Genomic DNA, 14,217 nt, shown 5'->3' with positions numbered 1-14,217 from the left:
TTTTTTATGTCTGGAGTTTTCTTGGCAAACTACTGGAGTAGTTTGCCAGTTCCTTCTCCAGGTGAATCACATTTAGTCTAAACTCTCGTCTATGACCTGTCCATCTATGACCTGTCATAGCTTCTCTGAGTTATTCAAGCCCCTTCGCCACGACAAGGCAGGGATCCTTGAAGGGGAGTCCATATTTTAAGATTATACAAATGGGCTTCTGCATCAAGCTGTGACTGTGGGGAGCCACTTGTCTGAGATCGGAGAAGACTCAAATGGGGAATGACAAAGACACACACCCCTACCCTCCCCCCAGTGGTATCAGAGGAGAAAATTAGCTACGGAGATAAATTTTGCCCCTTTCCTGGTTCGGAAGGAATTGAAGGACTCCTTTCAGGCAGGTTAAGGGGTGAGACACAGGCGACATTGTTGCAGGCGACATTGGAGGCAACACAGAAGCGGCTTACTTTCTATCAAAATGGACTAATTGGAAATGAAATAAAAGGTGCCCTGCCAGAAATGGTGAGTTGGTAGATGCTGGGGAAAGTCTGTTCATCTAACTATTGGAAGGAAGAGAGAATGAAATTGCTGCTATGTGAAAGAAGGGGAGGAGTGGACTGTGCATCAAAGTTATGAAGTCATTGAGAAATTGCTACCTTCCCTGTTGTCAGCTGAATAAAGAGCAACAAAATTAAAATGAAATAAGGAGTATCAAAACCAAAGAAGAACATCTGAATATAATGTGACTTTATACTGTAAAATTGGAAGTACTTTGCTCGTAACAGTACAACGGGAGAGTTCCAGTGGAAGAGGAATGTAAACATAAACCTCTTGTGTCCGGTTGAATGAGAACTGCAAAATGGAATCTGAGCGGGAAGGACTGTGGCTCGACTGATGGGTTTGAACTACCAAAACTAAGAACCTCCAGAACCAAGCAGTTTTATAGAGAAGAATGTTGGTGATGATCAGAATGTAAGAACTGCTGGGAGCAGTGATGCTAACTTAGTTACTTACAAAGAAGATTCCCAACACGCTAACAACAGCTGAGACAAAGGTTCCTAAGAGGATGAAATAACTGCACCCAGGTGCTTATAGGTGCAGCAGTGGAACGAAGGGTGGGGAGAGAATGTGAATTAAAGATGGATTTTAAATGTAAAAGAATATGAGGACAGCAACGTAAGAGATGAAGACAAGCAATTTTTGTAAGAGTTCAGTTCTTTTTTGGACTATCTGGAGAAACATGGATAAATGAAACCGTGAGTAGGATTTGAGGTTTAAACAACGAAAGAAAGATGATAATAATTTTATGAAAGTTTTGTAATACATTATTTGTATAATGCAGCAGTAAAGGGAAGGCAGTTAAAACACCTTGGAGGTAAGGGTGGGTAGTCAATCTCTAAGGATATATTAAATTGGAAATTATTTGTAATTTTTATAGTTAATTTGAGTTTGGTTAACTTTGTTAATCTGTTGATTTTTATTTTGAAAATTTGGTAAAAATTAAAGATGAAAATGGAGTGTCTGATTAGCAGCTTACTAAAAGCAGGCACACCTCCAGGAATCTCCAGGAACAGATAGAAACCAGCCTCCTGCAAGGCTGCCTTAGGCACAGTCTGCGCATTGCCCTCCTAGTTCAGCACAGTCTGCTTTTGAGATCCTTTAAATAATCTTTATGTATGGAAGTGAGAGCTGGACCATAAAGAAGGCAGATCGCCGAAGAATTTATGCTTTTGAATTATGGTGCTGGAGGAGACTCTTGAGAGTCCCATGGACTGCAAGAAGATCAACCTCTCCATTCTGAAGGAAATCAGCCCTGAGCGCTCACTGGAAGGACAAATCCTGAAGCTGAGGCTCCAATACTTTGGCCACCTCATGAGAAGAGAAGGCTCCCTGGAAGAGACCCTGGTGTTAGGAAAGATTGAGGACAGAAGGAGAAGGGGATGACAAGAGGACGAGATGGTTGGACACTGTTCTCGAAGCTACCAGCATGAGTTTGACCAAACTGCGGGAGGCAGTGGAAGACAGGAGTGCCAGGCATGCTCTGGTCCAGAGGGTCACAAAGAGTCGGACACGACTAATCGACTAAACAACAACAACAAATAATCTCATTCAGGGACTGAAATAGGGATCTCAAGATGTACAAAGCCTGTGATCTACCATTTGGCTATAGTCAGTGATCATGCAGCTCCTTCATAATTATCCCTATAGCCTATTCAAATTGCATCTCAAAACTTCCTGACTCTGCCACTCCGGCAATGTAGCTGATCACGACAAGGATTTTTTCCAGCCCTTATTTTCCCCATGCCCTTGTATTAAAAAAAAACAAAAAGTCACTATGAATTCCCATAACCCTGAATCAACCCTGGGTGTGTTACAAGGTAAAGGCACAATTATCTAGTTCGTTTAAGGAATTTGGTGTAAGTCAATATCTAAAGAAATTTAAGCTTTAAGACTTTTTAAAATTTGCCGAGCAATTAAATTGAAATAAGAAGAACAGAACCATTGAGTATTGGGATGAAATGCTCCAAAATGCTTGTATGTTTTTATTTTACTTATATAAATTATTTATATTTTAAATATTTATTAGCAGTTCTTCAGTCATTGCTTTTGGAGCAGCTTACAGAACAAAGCTAAAATGGCAGTGAAATCCTACAGAGGCAAAAAGTGGGAAGGCAGTTAAAAGAATCTAGTGTAAAATAATCACAAAACTAAAATGTCTTAATAGCTTGAGCTATGATCTTGGAAATTCTTAGTTCAATGACATTTCTGCCACCCACAATGTAACCTTAGGAAAACCAGTTACTTGTTTGCATAGCATTTTTCCTGTACCCCTTCAGTTTTATATGTTAATAAAATGTTAAATGTTATATGTTATATGTTAAAATAGAAAGGTAGCAGTGATAAAATCTACATCCTTATTTGTTAAAAGCACAGGTAAATAAGATTTTAAACTTGGTATATTATCTCTCTGCCTTAGTTCTGTGCTGGGAATATAGAGATAATACTGCCTTAACTTACAGGGTAGCTATATGAGTCAATAGCTTTTGTGTTTTGAAAAAAAATTGAAATGTACTGTATTTTTCGTCCTATAGGGCACTCCGGCCCATAGGACGCACCTCATTTTTTTGGGGGGGGGATGAATAAAAAAAATTATTTCCCCCCCCCCAGCCGCGGCTGCCGCCCCAAGCCTTGCGCACACCTGCCCGAAGCACGGGGCACCCTCCGGAGGGCTCCGCGTGCTTCAGGTTGCAGGCTGCCGCCCCAAGCCTCGCGCGCCCGGCGGATAGCTTCCTGAAGCCTGGAGAGCGAGAGGGGTCAGTGTGCACCGATGCCTCTCGCTCTCCAGGCTTCAGCGAAAGCCTGCATTCGCCCCATAGGATGCACACACATTTCCCCTTCATTTTTGGAGGGGAAAAAGTGCGGCCTATGGGGCGAAAAATACGGTACACTATAATCCTAAATGTTGGCATTAGGTTTTGGTTCTTACTAACCCATTATCAGATTTATTTGTTTTCAAAAATTGTATTTTAGCCAGTAGAAAGTTGTCTATGTTCTGTTTCGGTTACTCTTTTTTCCATAGGGATAGCAAGAGGGGTGTTGTGCCCATCTCTTGTTGTTTGTCTGTGCAGCCCAAAGTCCTCTGGTGAATGAAGCCATGGGGAAGAAGTGGTTCTTGTCTCATCTGCACATTTTTGTATGAAGAAAAAAAGGAACTATGGGAATGTCTTGCAAGCAGCAGAAGTTTCATCAGTATTCTTAGAATTAGTAAGGGAACCTAAAGCTCCCTTACAAATTCATGAGTGGAAGGGGCAGTCTCCTGGTGTCAGTAGTGATTTCCATTGGTGACTGGAAGTGTGGATTCAGACTGCAATTTTGCGAATTTTGAAATGTTCATCTTTCATTGTAGACCACCTTGGCTGCAACATTTTGTCATTTTTTCTTTCTCTCAGATTTTGCACTGATGCAGAAAACAGAATCGGTAGCAGTGGGGTAGAAGAACTTAAGAGTCACCCATTTTTTGAAGGTGTTGATTGGGGACATATCAGGTACAGTTGCTGAAAGATTAAAGTAGGAATGGGAACTTGTTTCAGGCCAAGGACTACAGTCCCTTGTGGTCAGTCTTCTGACACCCAGTGGCAAAAAGTAGATGGAGCCAACAGATGCAACTCTTGCCCTTGTACAGTAGGCTACATTCTAGCAGAAGTCAGAGGTTCCTACACAAACAACCTGCACTCAAACATTATTCTCTATCCAGGGAAGCTGGAGTGATAATCAAAGGCACCTTCCAGCCAGGCAAAAGCACTTGATAAGGATGTGAAGCAGGGCTTGTGAGGGTTGTGGCATGGGGATAGTCCCAATGGCTATACAGAGAGATCCAGTGGGCTGCATTCAGCCCTTAATCCTCGGGTCCTCCATGAAATAATAGCAATAGAATGGAGCAAATATACTGCATCTCTAACATCTACGTGCTCTAGTGAAGCTTCCTAGAAAGTTGTGATGTTAGGATTTTTTTAATGCACTGTGAAATTATTATAAAGTTGCTTGTGCTGTTCACTACTCTGGTATTTTTGTTTTGCTGCAGAGAGAGACCAGCTGCAATCACTATAGAAATCAAAAGTATTGATGACACTTCCAATTTTGATGACTTCCCAGAATCTGATATTTTACAGCCAGGTGAGAGTGCACATTAATGCTGCAATATAGATTAAATGAACCACATAATTTTGGGAATAAGGCCTCGTTTCAGAGTTCTTGTTTTTTGTTATCTGGGGGCCACCTCATCACTTACAGTTTAGCAGGCCTCTTGCATGTCCCTGTCACATGGGAGAAATGCTGTGCGTCTTTTCTATCACCTTTCGCTTCATCCCCTGTACCGGTACTTTGTGTTCCTTAACTTTTCATTATAAACTGAGACATTAAAAGCAAATTTATGTAAACTTGATCAGCATATTTTTAGGTTGCTGCAGTTGGCTTTTTAACGTTTTTTACTGCTTGCTTTTAAACCTGTTTGTGTCTTATGCATCTATCATTTTAATCGGATTTTGATATAATTATGTATGTCTTCTTTTGTTAAGCTACTTTGACTACTTCTGAAAAAAAAAGCAAAATGAAAATGAGAAACTAAAATGAACCCGAAATGTTCTTCGCTTCTAACTGATCAGAACAATATATACTGTAATGCACTAATGGATTTATTTTGTCAGTGATTGGCTGAGCTGTCCTAATTTCACTGAGGGGCAGTGCATACAGAAGAGCTATTAGCTGAGCACATTGTACAGAGGGGAAGAGACTGCGGATGGGCTTTGGGGAAGTGTTTATAAATGTTTAAAACAAGTAATAAAAAATAATGTAAGAATGACCAGGGGTCTAGGATATAATGAGGGAAAGGACTGAAGTGGCAGAACAAGGGAAATAGAAGTGCTAAGGAAAAAGAGCTGGAAAGTGGGGTATTCCAAAGATAAGGGAAGAGTCTGAGAGATAGAAAGCTACCTGAAGTCCACACACATTATTTTGCTCTAGGCTTATAATAGCCAAAATTAGACTTATCCAGCACTGTGCTTGATGCTATTCCAGTTTCAGCCCTGTAGTAGACAAAATAGTGGAGTACAGGTGGCGACCATTTTGTAGGGGAGTTCTGCTCTGCCCCCGTTCTGACTTCTTCCGGGTCCAAAAAGACCTGTAGGCCAACAATCATACGTCAACTAGACGCTCCTAGAATGTTTGCCACCTGTAGTAGTCCGACAGGGATGCAAACAAAAAAACAAAATTAGAGTCAGGAACAGGATGAGAGGGAGATTAAAAACAAATTATGATGGTTAGAACAAGATAGAAGGAAAGAAGATAAAATTGATATAAACTGAACAATGGAGAGACTAACATCTGGTCAAAACATGTTTCCTTGTAAGGTAAGTTTAAGAACAAAGTACGAGGTAGATGGACCATTTACCCATAATTGCTTACTGATCTCCTTACTCCTAAATTATGTTTCTTGCTTCTAGGTTTCTCCCTGTAGTTATAAAAATTATTTAATCTGAAGGGAGCTGGTTGCCTTTATGGTGGGCTTCCAACTACTGTTTCTTACAGCATAGGGCTGCTATATGTCTGGAATTTCCCAGACATATCCGCGATTTGGCCATTGGAAATAGTGTCTAGACAGAATTTCCAAAAATCTGGGGAAATGTCTGGGAAAACCAGGGCATAAGGCAACACGTGTTGGAAGTGTTGGTTTTTTGGTGAATTTAAAAAAAAAAAAAAAGCTTAAAAACTTCATGGGTTTTTTTTGGAGATGTTTGCCAAAAAAAGTTCAATAACTTTTGTGTCTGGATTTTCACTTTCTGAAATATGGCAACCCTATTACTGCAAGAAGTTTAGGGGATAATGCAAATGTAAAATAGAAAAATCATGCATATAAATAAGAGCAATACAGATGAATCCCCAAGCATTCTGAAGGGGTCCAAGTTTAATGTGTGCAGTTATCCTCTTGTTCACTCTCGGATCCTAAGTAAACTCTGTAAAATGCATCACCATTTTATTTGTGTAATTTAAAAGTTATACAGTGTGAATGATTAACTTCCGTCTTCAATATTAATTTAGCTTAGCATTGCTTGAAGCTTGACTCTGTGCATATGCATGCATATTTATAATCTTTACTTTTGCATTCTAGTGCCAAACACCACAGAACCTGATTACAAGTCCAAGGACTGGGTTTTTCTTAATTATACTTACAAAAGGTTTGAAGGGCTCACTCAGCGTGGCTCCATCCCTTCGTACATGAATGCTGGAAAGTTGTGAAACACAGCAGAAATAAAACAAAGAACTCAGGTAGCTGCTGCATCACCAAGACCCGCTTGCATAGATCTCAATACACTGAAATGGTCACGACGATGGACTGAAAATAGGAAATTCTACCGGATTAGGATTTCTAAGACTACTACAAGAATTAGTTGGCAGTGCCAGCTGGCTTCTCTCTCTCACACTCTTTTTTTTAATAGTGAATATTTTTGTTAACTTTATTATAACAAAGGTACTAGAATAAAAAAGGAATGGACATCTTTGTAACTGCGGTGTGTGTGTGTGTGTGTGTGTGTGTGTGTGTGTGTGTGTGTAAAAAGGTCAATTATGCCTCTGTATTGTGGCTCTGTACTGTAATGTGTCTAATTTGCCCAGGGGTTCAGCCCTTATCACATTTGTACGAAGTGACATTGCTTCTCAGTAATGTTGCCTGTTGTGTGTTTAACCTGGGCAGGGCTTTAGATATGCAGTATGAAAACCAGAAGCCACTTTTTTGTAACTATTCATTAGGTTTCCTACAGATGGCATTTGAAGACATAAGATGTTGTCATGGAGCTGCTTGAAACAAATGCGTATACTGGTTGAAACAAGCTCTTTTGAAGGTTATTCTCTGTACTTAATGGCTTGTGCTCTAGCTCAGGGCTCCTAAAGAGAAGCTGCACTTCAGATTGGAACCCGTATAGAAATGGGACCCGGGACCCAGTATATTTAGCATAATAAACCACTGCGGAGAGAGCTGCAATTCTTTTATTTTCAGGGGAGAAATGGTACTGTGAAATCAATTAAACTACAGCTTCATAGTGGAAAACTTGTAGAGAGGAGAAAAATCTGGGACAACGACAGGCTAAACAGCAGCTGAATATGCTTTCGAAAATCAGTGTACAACCTACCTTTTGCTTCTTTCATTTTCTTCCTCCTGCATTAACTTCCCCTTGATGGTTTGTTGTGCCATTTTATTCTGCTCTGAGTACCAAAGATCCTGAAATGGCTTGATTGCAAATTTATACAGTTCTGTTTACTAGAAGTATATATGGTTCACTTCTTGTCAACATGTGGTGTTTAAGAAGGCTGAAATTACTCGCATGGTTTTAACTTCGGGAGGTGAGGGCTGGGTTGACTAATATTTATGGCTGTGGGGTAAGTTGTTGTTTTAATACAATGAATTGGAGATGAACTTACAAACTTGCAAATATCACATAGCACAGCCCTCTTTGTAAGTGGACCACTTCAGAACTAGAGTGGTGGACAAGTTGCATCTTCCAAGTTAAAGAAAAAATTGAACAGAATTCCTGCATTTAAGCAACCAGCTGCATGTTGGGAAGAATTCTAAAATTCTTCTCCCTGCCATGCTAACTTTCTACAGGGAAGAGAGGTTTCATGAGAAGTAGCTCACAAATATGCAAGCTTCCATGTTCAATCCCCCATCTGCCTGTTGGAATGGTACGGTCCCAGGAGAGCTGTGCAAGGAACAAATGGACAGAGTTTTGTATGGGGAAATGATCCAGAATCAACCAATGTTGCCAGTGCTTGAAATCTAATATAGCTAGAGCAATTGCACTTTTTTTTGTTTTGCTAGAGGTTTTATTTTTTTAAAGGTTGGTTATACAAAGCCACAGTCACCGGACGCAGTGAGAGAGAACCTGGTATTAACCTGAATCACCCTTGTTAAGTGATCACAGAAGACTTCATCGGCTGCTTCGATCCATGATTAAAGTCATAGTTTTATTTTGATTTTCTATGGTATCTGGAACACGCTCCGTAATCCGAAGTGCTGAAGCACATCAGAAGGCGGCAAAACGTCCTGCTGCTACTGCTCTTCAAGAGGAGCTGCTTGTAAACCCATAGAGCTACTCCCTCCATGCCAGCCCTCTTGTTTGCTTGCTGGCAGTGGGTAGAAATTGTTGGGACTCCAGCTCCCATCAGCCCCAGTCAGTATGGCTAATGATTAGGAAAGATGGGAGCTGTAGTCCAACATCTAGAGAGTCACAGATTCTGTATCTCTGGGCAAAATACTAGTACTCTGGGAACTCGTTCTAGTCTTTACCACAACAGCCCATGAAAAGATGCAGAAAACCATGTGAATGAGTTTCTGCTTTTTCTCTTTATTTCTTTTGCACATTTGTGCACAGCTCTTCCCCAGTAAATAATCAGTGCTTGAAAAGTACCTTGACTTTGTTTAATGATTAAAATTAAAAAAAAAAAATCACTTGAGAATTGAATGGCAATTACAATCTATATTTTCTCTCTTTTTTAACATACAAATTCATTAGTTGTGGTTTGGGGAAAGTTACACTAGAAAGCATTATAAAGATTTATATAAGGCTTTTTACAGCATATTAAATAAACATGGCATTCTTTTCTACAAGTTGTAGTTTGTTTACATTTACTGTTGTCTTACACCCGTGTGATCTTAGAGGCTCCTTTAAGGCTCTTCAAAACACTTTGCAGCCCCGCCCCACCCCACAATCCTGCCTTTTCAATTATTACTATTATTGTCGTAATAGCACTGCAGTGCTAAGCGGCTCTAAAATGAAAAGTATTTTCATTAGATTTGAAAATGGGCCCACCTCATGATAGCTTATTGTGTACAATAGAATCCTGATGGAATTGCACTTCCAAAAGCTGAGTGAATAGAAGAAATCACAGCATGTAACAAATGTTTTTCTGGACAATTGGTCCAATGTGGATGAAATTGCCAAGGTATTTTGCCTGTGGCTGCAAGAGCAGCACTGGTTTCTTTAAAAAGGAAATATTCTGATTGCAGTGGTGCAAACTTCACAGCTGTTCAGAAATCTATGGTACAGCCCTGCAAAATGTGTGCTGGAATGCAGGTGGAAGAGTCTACATCAGCATTTACTGATGTAGTAATACATCAGCATAGTGTCCTCCATTGGTCCCAGCTGTCACTAGTTTTATATACATGCACCATGTTTTACATGGGAAAGTATATGAAAGTACAATCTTTCATTGTTTCTAAAAGAGCATTTTTATGGAACTGCAGGTAGATAGGAGGAATTCTCCACCTGGGTCATTGTCACAGCTGCCAGTCCTCGTGTCTGGATGTTCAAACACAGCACATGAAGTACTTCATAATGTCACCTTGATTAAAAAAAAAGGAATAGAATCATAGAACCGTAGAGTTGGAAGGGATCCCAAGGGTCATCTAGTCCAACCTCCTACAATGCAAGAATCTCAGCTAAAGCATCCAAGAGAGATGGCCATCCAACCTCTGCTTAAAAATCTCCAAGGAAAGAAAGTCCACAACCATCCAAGGGAGTTCATTCCCCCATTGAACAGCTTATTGTCAGAAAGTTATTTCTGTTTAGTCGGGATCTGTTCTGCAATATTAAGCATTTTCTGCCTTTTCCTTTTCTTTTTACATATGCCTTGGATCAACTTTGTTTTGGTTTTCATGCTGTCCTGTTCTCCATTTATGCTTTTGAGCACTTCTCCATGAGAGCATCTTTAAGTATTCTCAACAGCTTGCTTCTTAATTTTATCAATTTTTTTTTTCAAAAATGTATGCCCCACCTAATTTTTGAGGAACTAATGACGTACAGTATCAAAACAGGTTTGATTGTTTTTTTTAAAAAATCCCCAAGCCAAATGAAGCATTAAAAGCTACAAAACAAAACAAACCCAAACACAGTAATAACTCCAAAGTGGCAAGGCACCAGACACCCCCCCCCCAATCATCTAGAGGTCTTTTTGAAAAATGACATGTCTGAAATACCTAGAGTGGGTGTTCACCACAGACTGAGGGAGCTGGAATAAAGCTTCAGATGATGCCTAGTTAATGACTGGATCTCGCCCCATCAAAGAAGCGATTCAGTTAAATGCATTGTAAACTTCATACAGGGAAATCCTGTCGGCTAAAGACGGGTCTCCACAGCGTCATCCGGTGTCAGTGTTATAATGCACATAAAGCACTTTACCAATATAGCTGAGTGTGAGAAATGTATAAAAGAAGGTGGTCCCAAGTGGTTGGTTTATTTAGCCAAGTTATACACCAAACAGTCAAAAGAAAACGTCAGGAATAACAAAAAAGTTAATTGTAAAATATAAAATTCAAAACATTAAATATTGTTCAATCAATTAGCCAGTAATTCAAAATTAGTCACAGTTCAGGGAAAGCTGGATTAAACAGAAACACCAGCACCTTGAATAGAGCTTGGAAGCAAACAGACAAACAGTGCAGGTTGTACAAAATTGGAGTGATGGAATCAAAATGCTTGGCATCTGTCAGCAGGTATGTATGATTGGAAATGGCCCAAGACTTCTTTTAGGGTTCAAAGTCCTCAGTTCCATATTTATAAGCATTGATCTGGGAGCTGCACAGTGGATAACGCCTTGCATAAAAACAAAGCTTTGCACAGGACATGGTGCTGGGGCATCAAGAGAATGGTGGGGAACCTGTTGCCCTCTTAATGTTGCTGGACTGTCAGCCAGTTTAGTGCAGTTAGCGCTGGACTAAGACTTGGGAAACCAGGGTTTAAAATCTCCATTCAGCCATGAAGTTCACCTAGGGCCCATCACTGCCTCTTAGTCTAACCCACCTCAGAGGGTTGTGAGGATAAAATGTGGAGAACTATGTACAGCACCTTCACCTTGGAGGAATTGTGGGCTATAAATGTGTTTTGTAAAAAAAAACAACCCACGACTGCTGGTCATGCTGGCGGGAGTTGCGAATCCAGCATCACCTGAGGACCACAGGCTCCCCATCCTTTCCCTAGGGAACATTTTATTAGCGGCCGTGCTTTCTGATTTGGGAATGCTCCCTAGCTTATTTTGGGAAGCAGAGGCCTCCAAACATCTGTTCTTGTAGAGGCACTTGGAGGTAGGCTCCAACTTCCGCCTTGCAGCCTGGCCTGAGCTTTTTGAATACTGTAGTTGACAACAGAATTAAGCTGGAGCATACTTTCACAAAATGTGCATCCTGCAAGAGGAGTGCAACCTCAAGCCAGATCGTGGGCCACCTGCGCCCTGTTGTGATGGAGCAGGTTTTGCTACAGGTGCGGGCTCAGAGGACTCCCTCTCGCCCCCGGGTTGCAACATCTTTCCGCCTCACGCGGTTTTCCAACCTGCGCGTTCAGGTGCAGAAGGCACTTTTTGCGAGTTATCTTCTGAATAGCGTAGCATTAGAGAAACCATGAAACTGGGCGGGGGGCACCAGTGAGAGAGCTGCGTTGCGGGGGCGGGAAGGGGGTCTGCGGCGGCGGCGGCGGCGGAGCTCGGCTTGCCCGTGGGTTGGGCCGCGGGTTCAAGCGACGCCCCGACCCCGAGCTGGCCAAGGCGAGCCGGTGGAGCCCGAGAGGCGACCTCGGCCGCAGGCGCCCTTCCCGTCCTGGAGCTGTGCAAGGGGAAAGGGACCGCAGCAGGCCCAGGCCCGACCCCGAGGCGTGAGGAGGCCTTAGGCGGGGTCCGCGCGCCATGAGTCGAGGCCTCGGTGCGTCTCCTCGGAGCTCTTCTGGCTCCTCTCGCGAGAAGAGGCGGCGCTGCGGCTGAGGGAACCCTCGCTCGCCCAGGTGCGGCGGCGGCGGCGGCGGTGTCTCCGCCCTGGGCTGGAGGCGAAGGGGCGCCTGGCCTCATGCCTGCGGGGCGGGGGGCCGCGCCTGCCTCCGTCGCCCCGGACTAGCCGGCGGCGCTGGCCATGGCCCAGGCGGGCGATGAGGAGACCTGCGGCGGCGGCGGCGGCGGCCACGGGCTGAGGGCGGCGGCGGTGTCCGGCGCAGGTGAGAGAAGGGCGGCGGCGGCGGCGGCGGCAGCGAGCGAGCCAGTCCCTCCTGTGAAGGAGCGGCGGCTTTCGCGTCTCTCGCCGGCCTTGCGACGGGTAGGACTAGATGCCCCCTGGGAGTCCTTCCCGAGCCTGTGACTGCAAACTCCCCAGCCGCGAGGCAGCTGGCTGTGGAGGGAGGCGGGAGGCGCGGGTTCCTCTCTTCCCCAGGCATTTAATGGATCGGCTGGTTGGTTTTTCAATATCCTGGCCAGGGCAGCCCCCGCGGGGGAAAGGGGGTTTGTGGGGAAAGAAAGCGCCGCCAGGCGATAGCCAGACCCGAAGGAACTCGGCCGAATTTTCCTCTCCCCCCTTCAGCCCCCAAAGAAACGGGATGGAAGAAGAAGGGCAAGTGGGGCTGATGGGCGGGATGCGAAACTCCCTCCTCCTCCTCCTCCTCCTCCTCGTCTGCGCTTCGCTCCCGCGACCTTTCTTTCGCCTGCCCTACTTTCGCAACATGTGCGTGATCTGGCTGCCGGACGCGTACATTTTAAATCTGTCCGGCTGGTCTTCGTCGCGCAGAGAACAAACTTGCTGCCAGCCTCCCTTCCTACTTCACTTTTCTCCAAATGACTTTTTTTTCCTCTCGGAAAAAGCGGGGGAATAGGAAGAGGAACCTGCAGCGATGCTTTAGGAATCCCCTCTGGAGCTTTTAAAATGTGTCCTGGTGGAACTCCAGGTTTCTGAAATAAGTGACTAGCCGTGACATCAGTTGGATACATAAACTAATACTTGTTGTGTATGTTTGACAGAGGAGGTTAAAATCAGTCCCAATTTGGGTGTGTTTTCTACATTGATTAACTGAAATATTGGGATGCATTAAATGCTGCTTTATGCAGTCCAAATGCACTTTTCTGTGAATAGTCTATAGAATTATAGATATATGCAGATGGATAAATAGTTTTATCATTTGGCTGGAGCTATTCTGTAATCGGACTCACATATCCTTGGAGGTCCTGATTCTTGGTGTACAATATGCTGCAATTTTATCTACAGTTAATTTTAAAATATGTTTTTATTCCTTAGCTTTTTAATAAATTTGTATGTGTCAAGATAATTTTTTGCCATGCTGTGGTACTTTAGGTTATGGATTATTTTTGTGTATGTTAATATCCCTTGTTCTTTAAATCTTAGGGTCAAGTGATATATAGAACAATGTTAAAGTGTATAGCTTCCTTCTTAATACTTCAAAGTTGTCTGTTGCCAAAATTTAAATCTAGAAATGTATATGCTAATTGTGTTCCAATTTGAGATGGTTTTCTGTTGTTGTCATTTCTATTTTACTTCATACTAGAAAAGTAGCATATATACCGTAAGTTTTGTCTTCAAAAAGTAGGTCAAGTCCTATCTTGTTTCAAGGCTGGTATTTTCCTTGCAAAGTTTATGACTGGATTGTTTAATTTTCCAGTTTTCACCTATTAAGAAATAGTTATCAAAAACAAACAAACTATAGGCCATGTTACTGATCTCCAGGAAAAAATCCAGCTCCTAAAACGTACTGGATCTTTCTACACCCTCTTTTTCTGATGCTGAACTAAACAAGGTGGATCAGCTAGAGCAAGGATGGGGAATTATTTTGGGCTCTATGGCTGTGGGACGCGGGTGGTGCTGTGGTCTAAACCACTGAGCCTTGGGCTTGCCGATCAGAAGGTCAGTTCGAATCC

The 14,217-nt window shown here is 42.7% G+C and overlaps 2 protein-coding genes and 1 long non-coding RNA gene across 6 annotated transcripts in view; 2 read left to right on the top strand and 1 right to left on the bottom strand.

Annotated features, from left to right (window-relative positions):
* STK38L (serine/threonine kinase 38 like) overlaps positions 1 to 7,807 on the top strand; it is a 55,794-nt gene extending 47,987 nt beyond the window's left edge. For both annotated transcript variants that reach the window (XM_083701573.1, XM_083701574.1), the window contains exons 12-14: positions 3,939 to 4,034; positions 4,571 to 4,662; positions 6,653 to 7,807. In XM_083701573.1, coding sequence (XP_083557699.1) covers positions 3,939 to 4,034; positions 4,571 to 4,662; positions 6,653 to 6,780 — 316 coding nt within the window. In that variant the 3' untranslated portion in view covers positions 6,781 to 7,807. The remainder of the gene's footprint in view (positions 1 to 3,938; positions 4,035 to 4,570; positions 4,663 to 6,652) is intronic.
* LOC310826608 lies at positions 121 to 3,932 on the bottom strand. The gene is made up of 3 exons (XR_014555885.1): positions 3,436 to 3,932; positions 2,130 to 3,060; positions 121 to 644 (listed from the first exon to the last, which is right to left on the bottom strand). It is a non-coding gene; the product is annotated as an uncharacterized lncRNA (long non-coding RNA).
* A 2,507-nt stretch (positions 7,808 to 10,314) lies between the features above and the next one.
* The window catches only part of BMAL2 (basic helix-loop-helix ARNT like 2), a 38,496-nt gene continuing 34,593 nt past the window's right edge, over positions 10,315 to 14,217 (top strand). The window contains exon 1 of one of the 3 annotated variants that reach the window (XM_083701522.1): positions 10,315 to 10,351. In XM_083701522.1, coding sequence (XP_083557648.1) covers positions 10,330 to 10,351 — 22 coding nt within the window. In that variant the 5' untranslated portion in view covers positions 10,315 to 10,329. Of the gene's footprint in view, positions 10,352 to 12,283; positions 12,513 to 14,217 lie in introns of those variants that run through there. The other 2 variants (XM_083701524.1, XM_083701523.1) reach the window with 2 other exon arrangements.

Source organism: Podarcis gaigeae (genome assembly GCF_964106915.1).
Source record: "Podarcis gaigeae genome assembly, chromosome: 10".
NCBI lineage: Eukaryota > Metazoa > Chordata > Lepidosauria > Squamata > Lacertidae > Podarcis > Podarcis gaigeae.
The sequence above is the reverse complement of the archived record's forward strand: the minus strand, read 5'-3'. Positions and strand labels throughout refer to the sequence as shown.